Source organism: Mustelus asterias, chromosome 6 (assembly GCF_964213995.1).
Source record: "Mustelus asterias chromosome 6, sMusAst1.hap1.1, whole genome shotgun sequence".
NCBI classification, from domain to species: Eukaryota; Metazoa; Chordata; class Chondrichthyes; order Carcharhiniformes; family Triakidae; genus Mustelus; species Mustelus asterias.
This window is the reverse complement of record NC_135806.1, coordinates 129,969,451-129,984,471: the sequence shown is the minus strand read 5'-3', so window position 1 is coordinate 129,984,471 and position 15,021 is coordinate 129,969,451. Positions and strand designations below refer to the sequence as shown.

General features: G+C 41.9%; 1 protein-coding gene across 2 annotated transcripts in view; it reads left to right on the top strand.

The window, feature by feature from the left end:
- cep44 (centrosomal protein 44) overlaps positions 1–12,905 on the top strand; it is a 59,313-nt gene extending 46,408 nt beyond the window's left edge. For both annotated transcript variants that reach the window (XM_078215115.1, XM_078215114.1), the window contains exons 8-11: positions 864–939; positions 1,993–2,123; positions 6,719–6,759; positions 11,599–12,905. In XM_078215115.1, coding sequence (XP_078071241.1) covers positions 864–939; positions 1,993–2,123; positions 6,719–6,759; positions 11,599–11,683 — 333 coding nt within the window. In that variant the 3' untranslated portion in view covers positions 11,684–12,905. The remainder of the gene's footprint in view (positions 1–863; positions 940–1,992; positions 2,124–6,718; positions 6,760–11,598) is intronic.
- Positions 12,906–15,021: the final 2,116 nt, after the last annotated feature.

Below are 15,021 nucleotides of genomic sequence, written 5' to 3'. Positions count from 1 at the left end.
GGCTACATCCACGACCTTTTGTAGTTCCTTGTGGTCTTGGGCAGAGCAGGAGGCATACCAAGCTGTGATACAACCAGAAAGAATGCTTTCTACGGTGCATCTGTAAAAGTTGGTGAGAGTTGTAGCTGACATGCCAAATTTCCTTAGTCTTCTCAGAAAGTAGAGGCGTTGGTGGGCTCTTAACTATAGTGTCTGCATGGGGGGGCCAGGACAGATTGTTGGTGATCTGGACTATTGAAACCTGAAGTTCTCGACCCTTTCTACTTTGTCCCTGTTGATGTAGACAGGGGCATGTTCTCCCCATGCTTCCTGAAGTCGATGACAATCTCCTTCGTTTTGTTGACATTGAGGGAGAGATTATTGTTGTTGCACCAGTTCACCAGATTCTCTATCTCATCCCTATGCTCTGTCTCGTCATTGTTTGAGATCCGACCCACTATGGTGGTGTCGTCAGCAAACTTGAAAATCAAATTGGAGGGGAATTTGGCCGCAGAGTCATAGGTATACAAGGAGTATAGTAGGGGGCTGAGAACACAGCCTGTTGGGGCACCAGTGTTGAGGATGATCGTGGAGGAGGTGTTGTCTATCCTTACTGATTGTGGTCTGTGGGTTAGGAAGTTCAGGATCTAGTCACAGAGGGAGGAGGAGCCGAGGCCCAGGCCACGGAATTTAGAGAGGAGTTTCGTAGGAATAATGGTATTGAAAGCTGAGCTGGAGTCAATAAATAGGAGTCTGACATAGGTGTCTTTGTTACTAAAATTGCTACTAAGCTGAAGAATGGCAACTGAAAAGAGAAAAATATTTTTGCGTTTGCCCATAATGGTTTTCAAGTCACTGAATATCCTTTTTTTTCAACTTTCTAGAATGATATATCTTCTGATTCTATCAGTGGGAATGAAGAACATACCTTGGGCCAAATGACAGGCCACAATTCTTCAGGTAAACTCCTTATATTTTGGAGTATAGAATTTGATTTACATACACAGCACATGTAGAATTTGTCTTGTATCATACTGTTTAGAGAGTGCATTACAAGCAACTGAGTGACAAATGTGGACTCCCAGAAACCAAGTTGGATAACATTGGTTAACATCTGAGCTTAGATTTCCTGTCTGTATTCTTTCATTAAAAATAGTGGTTGACAAATGGGAAGTATTAAATAGCTGAGAAGGTGGAGAGAGGAACAGAAGTATAATACTTAAGTCTAATTACCCAAAGTTCACTGCAAAAACATTTCCATCAGGGAGCAAATCAAGGAATCCTGGTTAGTTTTCCTCTTCTCTTCCCTGTCTCCAAGCTAATTATAACTAAGGAGAAGAGCTATTTCTCTGCACTCTCCCTTCGATAGATTGAGATACACAAATACTATATAGATTATGTACCACAGTATGTGGTACATTTAACCACTTGCTCACAAAAAAAGGATCGCCCTTATAATTCATTACATTTCGTCATAGATAAATTCAAGGTCATTATGGCTCATTAAAAGTTGTACAATTTTGTATTGAATCTGATGGCAAAGGAAAGACATAAATTGCTTATAACAAATAATTTTAGGAACTTAGGGCTTTATCTTAAACATGCTCAGCATCAACATACAGAAAGAGTTGTGGTTTACACCAAAAGATATATGTGCAATTATGGTCGTGTTCCTGCTATACAGCACAGTTGTAGAACTTGTGGTTTGCTTGTACTCCACCTACTTATCTTAGATATTCATATTTCTGTGAAGTGCCAAATTACGATAACGTTGGAATTCTGGAGGTAATCCAATTTTGCAATGTTCTGCAGGAGGTGTCAACCAACCTTGCACTCTAAATATTGGCAAGAGACAGAAATGACCCCATATTGGAGCTGAACCAGCAGCGTCTGGAGTTCTAAACAATGCCTGCCCTACGTTTTTTTGCACTGTAAATCACAATGTCTGGTGTCTGACCCTGCATAGGCCTGCTGAAAGACAGAGGTTGACCAAAGATGAATATTTCTTTGCAGATAAAGAGATGAGATTTGAGACGCCAGAGAGTCTTAGCCATCAGTCATCTGGATACAACTCACTCCTATCAGCAGACGAATCGCCCAAAGCAGCAAACATCAATTCATTATACCTGACAGAAGTCACAAAGGTAAGCAAAATTGGCAAAGGTTTCCTTCAAATCTTTATATTGTCAGGAGGACATGCTAATATTAAATGCATTTTTATTCAGGACATTTGTGTCACAAGTGCAATCAGCACTAAGATGCAGGAGTTAGAACTGAACGTTCAAGGTGAAAAGGTTGATAAAAATTCTGAATACAGCTTTCCAACTTGAGGGCATTCATTCAGCCTTGTCTTTCAAACAAAAAGGAAAAGAAATCACTGGATTGTTATATCTTAGCTTGACACAGATATAAATAAAAATAAAATATGATTTTCTCTGACATTGTGCATAAGTAGTCAAGACCAAGGACACTTTTTGGTCAGGCAGGGCTAAAGGGCATGGCGCTAATTGAACTAAGATGGTGGAGCAAAGAGAAGACAGATGGGAAGGGAAAACTGACAGGGAAAATGGATGGGACATCAGGGGAGTTGACTTTGGATGGGGTGAGAGAACAGGGGATGATGAGAGGAAAAGGGAAGGAAAGTCTACAAGTTATGAGAGGCACGGACAGGGTGGATAGTCAGAAGTTTTTTCCCAATGTGGAAGAGTCAATTACTAGGGGGCACAGGTTTAAGGTGCGAGGGACAAAGTTTAAAGGAGATATTTGAGGCAGATTTTTTACACACAGAGTAGTGGATGCCTGGAACTCGTTGCCGGGGGAGGCAGTGGAAGCGGATACGGTAGTGACTTTTAAGGGACGTCTTGACAAATCATGAATAGGATGGGAATAGAGGGATATGGTCCCCGGAAGGATAGGGGGTTTTAGTTAAGTCAGGCAGCATGGTCAGTGCAGGCTTGGAGGGCCGAAGGGCCTGTTCCTGTGCTGTAATTTTCTTTGTTCTTTGAAAGTGGCTAGCATGAAGAAGGAGAGATGGAAAAAGGTGAGAAGGCAAAAGGATTGCAGGGGAGGATTAAGGGAAGTAAGATGTTGAGAGAATAGGCATGGAGGATGGCATCACAGGAGGAAAGAGGGGGAATGGAAGATTAGGAACACGTGACTTAGGGATGGGCCATTCGTGCCTGCTCCGCCATTCGATAAGATCATGGCTGATCTGGTTGTGGGCTCAACTCCGTTTTCCCATCTGCCCCCCAGAACCCTTGACTACCTTCTCTAGCAAACATCTGCCTAACTGCCTTGAATAAGTTCAGTAAAAAAAAAGGTTCTCCTCATAGAATCCCTACAGTGCAGAAGGAGGCCATTCGGCCCATTGAGTTTGCATTGACTCTCCAACAGAGCATCTTACCCAGCCCTATCACCGTCACCCCACGTGTTTACCCCACTAAATCCCCAAACCCACACATCCTGGAACACTAACTGGCAATTTAGCATGGCCAATAAACCTAATCTGCACATCTTTAGACTATGGGAGGAAACCGGAGCACCCAGAGGAAACCCACGCAGATACCGGGAGAATGTGCAAACTCCGCACAAACAGTCACCCAAGGCCGGAATTGAATCTGAGTCCCTAGCGCTGTGAGGCAGCAGTGCTCACCACTGTGCCACCATGCCGACCCTATCTTATCTCTTACTCTTAAACTACGTCCCCTAGTTCTGGTCTCTCCCGCAAGTGGAAACATCCTCTCAGTATTTACCCTATCAAATCCCCTCAGGATCTTTTATGTTTCAATAAGATCACCTCTCATTTTTCTAAACTTCAGTGGGCATAGGCCCAACCTCTTCAACCTTTCTTCATCGAATAAACCACTCATCCCAAGAGTGTGTCGAGCAAACCTTCCCTGAAACACTTCGAATGCAATTATATATTTTGTGTAATAAGGAGTCCAAAACTGTGTGTAATGCTCCAAATGTAATCTCACAAAGGCCCTGTGCAGCTGCAGCTAAACATCCCCACCAAATATTCAATTTCCCTTGCAATAATTCCATTTGCCATTCGGATCACTTGCTGTACCCTGCATACCAATTTTTTATGATTCATAATTTTGGAGCCAGCCCGAGGGCCAAATAATCTACTCCTGTTCCTTGTCTGTATGCTTGTATGTATGAGGTCACCTAATCCCTCTGTGTACCGCTTTGCCTATCTCTCCATTTAAGTAGTGCACCACTTTTCTATTCTTCCTGCCAAAGTACTTTATGATTCAGTCTCTTTGCGTTATACGTTAGAACAACCTAATTTACTGAGTGCAGATCTGCATATCCAAGTCTTATCCATTGTTTCAAATAAAGTAACATTAGATTTCAATAATGAACTTCTTTTGTGCTGGATATGTCAGTGTGAATTCGCACCTCAGAATTCTTAGCGGTAGTAGTCATTTTCATAGTGTGTCTTATTGGTTGATGTGTAATTGTTGGAGGTTGTAATGCTGCCTTCTTCCCTTTTTCGAACCCTCACTCCCCCTCCCCAAGTGATTTTTCTAGTAGACTTTATTTATATGTCAACAAAAGTAGGCATCCTTTATTGAACAGTATTTCAGGTCTTGCTTTTTATTGTGCGCTCAATATTGATTTGTCTGTTAACTCCAGGCATCTCTTTCAAGCCAAAATGGCCTATCTCCTGAGGCACAGTTCATCAGTTTGCAGCAGTATTTGTTGAACAAAGAGAGAAAGAAAGGTTATATACTTGATATTAATAACTTCTTTACCCATTGAAAAAGTCCATTGAGAAAGTATTCTCTATACACCCAAGATACCACTCAAATCAGCTCACAGGCTCTCTTTTGAAAGAGCTTTCTTTGATCCTGTTCAGATCTCAGTTTAAAGAAAACTGTTTGCATAATGCATGAAAAAATATGGAAATAGTGTCTCCTGCAATCTGTTATGCCTCCTTTCAAGCAGCATATCTGTTTTCATTAGTCTTCTGTTTTTTTGTATCTGGCCATTAGCTTTTAGTGATTTCTACACTTGAACCTCTAAATCTTTGTCCCTTCGTGCTTTCTAGTTTCTCATCACTTAGAAAATAACCTGATCTATTTTATGTCCAAAGTTGATGACCTCACACTTCTCCACATTGAACTCCATCTGGTATTGTTTTGCACATTCACTATCTATCAATGTCCCTTTGCAACTTTCTGCATCTGCTTCTATCTACACTGCTTATTCTGCCACAGAACTTGGTATCATTGGCAAATCTTGATCTCTATTGCTTCATTAGACATATAAAAATACTGCGAAAGGCTGGAGCTCCAGTACAGATCCTGAGGGGACAACATTAATCATAACCTGCCAATTAGAGCACACACCAATTATCCCTACTCTCTTGTCTTTTACTTTCAAACAAATTCCCTACCCATGCCATTGCCTTCAGTTGCAGGTGCTCTAACTTTGGCTTTGCTTAGTGAACAGTTGTCAAAAAAAGTACTTTCAGACATTTTCCATGCTGTGAGATCTCAAATTGGGAAATGTATAATAGTGCATCCACCTGAGTGTTTCAGCTTGTACTTGCACTTTTGCCGCTAATTAGTTGTGCAAGCATCTGCGTATCTAGCAAGCTGCCTCTGAGAGCGAAAACTTCAAAATGGAGCAGGACTGGGACTGAAAAAAATCTACGATGCACCAAACAATCTCCTGTCTTTTTTTAAACATTTGGAATACTCAGTTACAAGAACTCCCATTCTGTGTTAATGCAGAAATGGAGAAACTCCCATGTGAAGTGGGTATATGGAGGGCTGTCTTTCAGCACTTGGGAAGACATGGCCATTGGTGTAAATGCTGTCTCCAGCATTTAACCTCTTTAATTACTTTGTTGAAATTCAATCTGTTTCAAACAGACACAACAAAGCTCATTATCCAAGATGACCAGTGATGTTCATCTCAGATGACCAACAAATACATACCTCTCCAGTGACGTGGAAAATTTCATTCACTTGGGAATGGCAGGGGTGCCTGTAGAGAATGCACTCCTGGGAGAGGTGGGAGTGAATTTGGTTGCAAGGCGTGCTGGAAATTCCTCCATTAAAAAAGTATCACAGTTACTCCCGGTTTCTTTTGGTGTCAGAGTTATCAGAAAAAGAATGGAAACTTGGGGGCAGTCAGATTTTAAAGAGACAGTTAGATAAAGGTTGATAACTGAAAAAGCAGTTAAAAGTTCTCTGAAAGAAAGGTAATGACAAAAGTTAGCCCATTGGAAAGGATAGGGCACATAGCTTATTATTTTCCCATGTTTTTAGAAGAGAAGTAATTTTAAGGTAAGTTGAATTTGCTTTGTTACTTAGTCTACTTTCATTTTCTATTAGTGAAGTAAAACTACTCAATTATCTTGTCTCACCAAGTATTTCTCTATCCACCTTCAAAAAGATTGGAGATGAACATGTGAGGACACACACAGATCTGATAACAGAGGAAGGTTGGGGGTTGGTGGGATAGTGATGTCCTATTGTTAAGTCTGTGTATTACACTACCATATAATTAGAAATTGAGCAATACAGACGCTGTCCTGACACAAAACACTTGGGGTTCTTGCACAACTCCCACTTTCCTCAATGTCTAATTTTACACAATGTTGAACATGATAAATAAAGCTAATTTCATTTTAAAAATTAACAGTATTTTCTTGATGGATCAGGCTGTGTTTGTGAGTAATTTTTATGCTTCACTATTTGAGGGCATATCTTGTATTTTACAGACAGCGACAATGAAACATAAGGTGGAAAGGATAAGCAAAATGTAAGTACTTTCCTTTTGTCACTGAAATAATGAGAGCTGCTGCATTCCACATTGACACTATCATAAATTTGTTCACAATTAGATTTTACGAAAACCTGCAGATATAACAGCATTATTCTTAATCTCTATACTTTCGGGGCAGCATGGTGACGCAGTGGTTAGCACTGCTGCCTCACAGCGCCAGGGACCCAGGTTCAATTCTGGCCATGGATCACTGTCTGTGTGGAGTTTGCACATTCTCCCCGTGTCTGCGTGGGTTTCCTGAGGGTGCTCCGGTTTCCTCCCACAGTCCAAAGATGTGCGGGTTAGATTGATTGGCCATGATAAATTGACCCTAGTATCAGGGAGATTAGCAAAGTAAATATGTGGGGTTACGGGAATAGGGCCTGGGTGAGATTGTGGTGAGTGCAGACTCGATGGGCCGAATGGCCTCCTTCTGCACTGTCGGGATTCTTTCCCCATATTATGATAGTGGCTACACTTCAAAAATTTTTAATTAGCTGTAAAGCACTTTGGAAATTTCTGAGGTCAGGCTATATAAATGCAACTTATTTATTTTTGCTTCATTAATTCCTTTTTTCCCCTTCCTTCCTTTCCTCTGCCTTTCTATCAAAAAGTGTACCCAGTTTAAATCAAATTCTTCATCATTGATCTAACCATCATATAATACTGAGGGTTCTTGTCATGCTACCAGGGAAAATGACTTGTGTTCTTGCCCCTGACTGCAGTGATTCTCAGGAGGTGCTTGAACACCTAATGTATTCTTAGGTTTTCCCATCAGCAACAGATGCTCTCTTGTCAAAAACAACTGCAGTTTTATTTTTAATCAGTACTGTGTTACCACAGATCTGAAGTCCTCCTATGTAGGTCTATATCATTGAAGTTTTTGGTTTTATTCTACAAATTTCCCATGCCTTTTGAATGGATGGTGTTTTGACTGATAACCTGTTTAGGTCAGATTGATGCCACTGTGACTACCACCACATGAACAAAATAAAATGTACAGCACAGGAACAGGTCCTTCGGCCCTCCAAGCCTGTGCCGATCATGATGCCCTAACTAAACTTAAAAACAAACCTTCTGCCCTTACTTGGCCAGTATCCCTCTATTCCCTCCCTATTCGTGTACCGATCCAGATGCGTCTTAAATGTTGCTATGTGCCTGCTTCCACCACCTCTCCTGGCAGCGCGTTCCAGGCACCTACCGCTTTCTGCGGCAAAAACTTCTCCCGCACATCTCCCTTAAACTTTCCCCCTCTCACCTTGAAGCTGTGCCCCCTTGTAATTGACACTTCCACCCTGGGAAAAAGCTTCTGACTATCCACTCAGTCGATGCCTCTCATAATTTTGTAGACCTCTATCAGGTCCCCCTGGGTGATCCTAGGGTAGGGGAACATCTAGGGGTTGTTGATCATTTCATATGAGTGTCAATTAAAATGATATTTTGGTGTAGATATCTGTGCCACCCAATGGCTATAATCATAAGTAAAATGTTCCAGGCATGCCACAAAGGTATAGTCAAAAATGTGTACATCTTCCCTCCTAATCTTCATTTTCAGAGTAACTGAAGTTAAGTTGAAACCTGGAGAAAATATTGGTCATATTGTTGTAATATTTGTTGCTAACCACCGGATAGGACAGATTTCTATACTGAAATGTCATTTTACTCAGCATGATGTGGAGATGCCGGCGTTGGACTGGGGTAAACACAGTAAGAAGTCTCACAACACCAGGTTAAAGTCCAACAGGTTTATTTGGTAGCAAAAGCCACTAGATTTCGGAGCACTGCTCCTTCATCAGGTGAGTGGGATTTCAGTTTACAAACAGGGCATATAAAGACACAAACTCAATTTACAAAATAATGCTTGGAATGTGAGTCTTTACAGGTAATCAAGTCTTAAAGGTACAGACAATGTGAGTGGAGAGAGGGTTAAGCACAGGTCCGCAGCAAACCTTCAGGAGAACAGTGACCACGGCACCACACAACCCTGCCACAGCAACCTCTCCAAGACATGCCGGATCATCGACACGATGCCATTATCTCACGTGAGAACACCATCTACCAGGTACATGGTGCATACACTTGCAACTCGGCCAACATTGTCTACCTGATACACTGCAGGAAAGGATGTCCCGAGGCATGGTACATTGGGGAGACCATGCAGACGCTACAACAACGGATGAATGAACACCGCTCGACAATCACCAGGCAAGAGTGTTCTCTTCCTGTTGGAGCGGTCACTTCAGCGGTCACAGGCATTCAGCCTCTGATTTTCGGGTAAGCGTTCTCCAAGGCGGCCTTCACGATACACGACAACGCAGAGTCGCTGAGCAGAGACTGATAGCCAAGTTCCGCTCGCATGAGGACGGCCTCAACAGGGATCTTGGGTTCATGTCACGCTATCTATAACCTCCATGACTTGCCTGGGCTTGCAAAATCTCACTAACTGTCCTGGCTGGAGACAATACACACCTCTTTAACCTGTGCTTAACCCTCTCTCCACTCACATTGTCTGTACCTTTAAGACTTGATTACCTGTAAAGACTCACATTCCAACCATTATTTTGTAAATGAGTTTGTGTCTTTATATGCCCTGTTTGTAAACTGAAATCCCACTCACCTGATGAAGGAGCAGCACTCCGAAAGCTAGTGGCTTTTGCTACCAAATAAACCTGTTGGACTTTAACCTGGTGTTGTGAGACTTCTTACTGATTTTACTCAGCAACAGCAACTGCTAATCCTGTGCTGTTTGTTACAGTTGCATGTCCTCATAGCACCACACTGTGGAAGAAACTAAGTGGTACAACAGGAGTTGTTGCACCATTCACATTTTCTTAATCCTCCTGGATTTCAAACACATACCTGATTCTCAGGGGGGTTTAAAAAAAAAGCTTGGGTAATAGAGCAGCGTAATTTCTGATCAGTTTATAGCTTGAGTTTATTGTAATTCCTGAGGGGGAAAAAATTAACAGTCTGAGATAATGCAGCTGCCCCAATGCTGTACCTTTAATGACACCGTGGAGAAGAATCTGCTGCTTTACAAAACTCTTTTGTAATCACATTTGAATGACATACACTATGGAACCTTCAAGATAAAATAGAGTTCTGTAACTGCTAGATTTGATTCGCACTGACCTCGGAGCTACTTGTTCAAAAAATAGTTACAAATCAGTGTCGGCTGTCAGCACTGTCACCTCTGAGTCATTAGGTTGTGAGTTCAAGTCTCACTTCAGGACTAGAGAACAAAAGTCTAGGCTGCATACAGTGTAGCACTGAGGGAGTACTGCACTGTCAGAGGTGTCACCTCTTGGACGAGATGTTAAACTAAATGTCATGTACCTTCAGGTGAACATAAAAGATCCCCTGGCTTTATTGCAAAGAAGAACGGGAGTTGGCAGCGATTTTCCGGCCGCGTTGCGCCTGGCGCAGATCATGCCAGTCTGGCAAAATTGCTTGAGGGCCCAAAGTCATATTTGGCTTCTGGTGCCAAACGGTTTGCCAGTCCCTTTCTGCTGGTGCAATCCCCCCCCCCCCCCCCAGCAAGAAGTAACATTGGCGCAAATCACTAGTGGTCCCTTGAAATGTGGTCCAGGCACCATGGATTGCAAGGGCAAGTGAGGAAGTCAGTTTAAATGTCATTAGCGAGACCCAACGCTCATTTTAACTTCATGGTGGCACAGTGGTTAGCACTGCTGCCTCACAGCGCCAGGGACCCACATTCGATTGCCGGTTTGTGTCACTGTCTGTGCAGAGTCTGCACATTCTCCCCTTGTCTACATGGGTTTCTTCCGGCTGCTGTGGTTTCCTCCCACAGTCCAAAGATGTGCAGGTTAGATGGATTACCCCTTCGTGTCCCAAGATGTGTAGGTTAGGGGTTAGATTAGCAGGGTAAATGTCTGGGGTTACGGGGATAGGTTCTGGGGTAATGCTCTTTCGGAGAGTCGATACAGATTCTGATGGACTGAATGGCCTGCATCTGTACTGTAGGGATTCTAAATGTTCATGCTCATTTTGTTCCCACCCAGTAAGGGAGCCCATCTAGGAGCGGTAGGTGGGAAGATACTGATGAGATTTTGCGCCAGCGCAGAACATGCTAAACCACTCACCCGCGATTCTCCAGCCTCGCTCTGCTCTAATGTGTTCTAGGCTGGGCGTGATGCAGCTGGAAAATTGCGGCCAATATTTGATTTGATTTATTATTGTCACATGTATTAGTATACAGTGAAAAGTATTGTTTCTTGCGCGCTATACAGACAAAGCATACCATTCATAGAGAAGGAAAGGAGAGAGTGCAGAATGTAGTGTTACAGTCATAGCTAGGGTGTAGAGAAAGATCCAACTTAATATGACGTTGGTCCATTCAAAAGTCTGACGGCAGCAGGGAAGAAGCTGTTTTTGAGTCGGTTGGTACGTGATCTCAGATTTTAGTATCTTACTCCCAACGGAAGAAGGTGGAACAGAGTATGTTCGGGGTGCCTGGTCATTAATTATGCTGGCTACACTCATCTACACTTCAGAAGTACATGGTTGTAAAGATGCTTTACGACATCCTGAAATATTCTGGCTGGAGTTCCCCCCGCAGCGAGTCATTGAAATCTCCATTCACATCGGTGGGACCAGAGGATCCCACTGGCGTGAGGGGCTGGTAAACTCCAGCCTCTATGTAAATGCAAGTTTTTCATTCGTTCAGTCATTCTTTGTGTTAGCTACTTATAGTTTTGTTCTCACAGCATCTTGATCCAAAAGCTAATTTGACTTCATATTCCTGAAGTATACAGAATATCAAAAGTGTGAAATAGAAGTTGTTATTAACTGACCTTTCTTTTTCCCCATCCCCAGGATTGAAGAAACTACAGAACTGCTAAAGTGTTCAGAAAGTTCCACTGACAGTAATGTGCCGGGTTCTTCATTGTCACAAAAATAAAGTATTGCAGATGTTGGAACTCTGAAATAAAGTAGCAACTGGAAAGACTCAGAAAGCCAGGCAGCGCCTGGAGAGAAACCGATTCAGGATTCAAGTCCATGAGCTTTCATCAGTAATAGTGCTGAACACTTTATTTTACTCGTTTTGTTTATAAATTATAGTATTTGTGGTGATAAAATTGAAAGTATATTTTTTCAGTCTTTTAATTGAGTGTTTGACTTCTTCACCAACACTGAAGTTCTTCTGAGTGAAGTATTACACGGATAATTTCAAACTGTCAGAAGCTTCAGTAACATTTTTCTGTGTAAGGACAAGTTATGTGAAGAGATTATATATTTAACCTGTACAAAGTTATGTGATATAAGTAAAGGTGAGCTTTCAGTTTCTGTAGATTGTGTTTTTTGTACTATGACATTGTGTTCAATTGGCACCATCTAGTGTTGAGTTATTACACAACTAGAAGAAATGAACTGCGAAGTGACCTGTAATGTCCTGTACAAATGAGTGGAGCCTTTTGTTTGCCCATTCAAATTTGCTTTACAATTCTTGGTTGACTTTTGGTCAGATTGTATTCCTTATTTTACAACATTCTAATCTTGCACCCTACAAAGGTGTAAACAAACAAAAACATTAACCTTAACTGTTAGTAAACTCAAAATAATATTTTTTGTTACTGACCTGTTCCAGCCATTGCTCAGTAGTAGCACTTTCTGTGCACTATTGAAGGGGTGCTGTGTTGTTGAAAGTGCCATTTTTTCGATGAGATGTTAAAAGACAGGCACCACTTGTCCTTTCAGGGCGGTGTAGAGGAACCCACAGCACTATTTCAGATTCACCTGGTGCTTTGGCTAACATTGATCCCTCAACCAACACCACTCAACCGTTTACCTCATGGCTGGCTTCACAAACAGGCTGCATTACCACAGTGAATACACCTCAAAAGTGAAATGCTTTGGCAAGTCCTGATAGTGTGAAAGACAAAACGTAAATGCAATTTATGTTTGCAGTTTCTATATGCTTTCAAAGGAAGCAGCTAATTATTTCAAACATTATATGCTGCTTGTTTAAAAATGAACAGTTGCATTAGTAACATTAACTTTTATTGTCTATGCAAACACTTAAAATGGAAATGTATGCAGAAACAACAAGGTCATAACTTTACCTCTACCCCAGTACGTTATTGGTTAGTACTTGGAAGTGATAAAGGAAAGGATTTTTTATGATCTGTCTGGGTCTGCTTTTTGGATCAGAGACAATGATGGATTTAGTTCTGAAGTGGGGCAAGCAAGAGATTTAAGGGTGGGGGAAGATCCAGGAATTGGTGACCCTGAGCAATAAAACATGAATTTGCGTAGCATCTTTAACATAGAAAAGCATTAGAAGTTACAAGGTGTAATCAGACAAAAATGAATGTCAGGCCAAAGGAACAGGGGTGACCAAAAACTTAGTTGAGGTGAATTTTAAGGATATTCTTAAGAGGTGGAAAAGTTTAGGGAGGGAATTCAAAAGGAAATATCAAGGAAGAAGGCATGCAAGGTATCACCGGAGAAGCCCTGATATAAAAGGAAGATCAAGGCATAGAAGCAATAAAGAGACTAGATATGCTAAGAGAAGGTGTAAAGAAAGCCATAGAAATATAATAACATTTTCTTAAACATTAAAAGTTTTTAAAAAGTGAGAGAAACTGGTTAGAGATGAAAAATGAAACTGATGGCTAATAAAAGAATGGTACATATACTAAATAAGATCTTTGTCGCACTTTTCACAGATGAGTTTGACATGGAAAAGAATGACAGGAGGTAAAATATTTAAGTGGCATAATTAGAATTGTAAGAAGTATTGAAACAATTGGTAAATAGTGGAAAAGGCAATGGCCCTGATGAATATGAATAGGCGGAAGTCAGAAAGGGAAATAGCAGGTGTTCTGACCACAATCATGCAATCATCTGGATGGACCAGCTGTGTTAGATGACTGGCGGGTTGCCAATGTACCATTCTTAAGCAGGGATCAACCAAATGGGATAACAGAGCTCTACTCCGTTAGAATGGGCTACACTTCTGAACAGGGAGCGTACTAATATGCAAACAGTTCCAGACTGGAGGGCATCCTTTGCCCATTTAGCCCATCCACCCATTCTATTGTGTATTTTTGATAAAAATAAATTGACCACCCAGGGCCTCTCTTATGAAGAGAAGGCTGAGAGGTGATGACAAATTGGCGTTTTAATTGTGGAAGGACGCCAATGTGCTTTTCAGTGAATAAATAGAGAGGTAACAAGATATTGAAGCTGGTGGTTAGGGTTATGGTGGGAGGAGGTCGGGTGGGAGAGAAGGAGGAAATAAAACTTACCAGGATTAGCTAATGTAGAGGAAAATTGTTGAAACTAATAATCATGAAGGAAATGTATGAAGGTCCTGCATGGGAGACTGATCAAGAAGGTAAGAGACCATGGGATCCAGGGCAATTTGGCAAATTGAATCCACAATTGGCCTCATGGCAGGAGGCAGTGGGTAATGGTTGAAGGTTGTTTTTGTGACTGGAAACCTTTGTCCATTGGTGAACTGCAGGGATCGGTGCAGGCTCTCCTCAAGCCATGCGACATGATCTAAGATTGTTCATCGTGGTGTACCGGACCTTACTTTTGCTGCCAGGCTGTTTGACCACCGTTAAGCATCATGGTGTGTTGTTATATGACTCTTTTTGGGGCTGCCATGACCTGACCTCTCTGCCATGGTTGGTCATGCCCCAACTCACACGGACAGCCAACACTTGACCCCCAAGGCAGCAGCTCAGTCACTTCTCCCCTCGTCCAACAGAGCTCCCCGTGCAAGGAAAGCAGCTCTACTCAGTCCAGATTTAGCAGGAAGACGACCTCGCCTGCTGCCTGCCAGCATTAATCCCTTGTGAATCTGAAGTCACACATTTCTTGTTTGCTGTAAATTTAATCGCAAAGATTCCATTGAATCTGAACATGTGTTTTTGCATGATATGCTAATACATTACAAACAGCTTCTCGCCACTTGCCGCTGGGAAACCCAATCCACCTACGATCCGCCGCTGAATTAATAAAGAACAAAGAAAGTTACAGCACAGGAACAGGCCCTTCAGCCCTCAAAGCCTGCATCAACCATGCTGCCCGACTGAACTAAAACCCCCTACTCTTCCGAAGACCATATTCCTCTATTCCCATCCTATTCATGTATTTGTCAAGATGCCCCTTAAAAGCCACGATCGTATCTGCAAATCTTTAATCCCAATGTTTGGAAGCTGACTTTTCACATCCCGAACAATTAATCTCTTCTGATTTCCTTTGTTTCCCAAGCCTGGGAAATTTAAT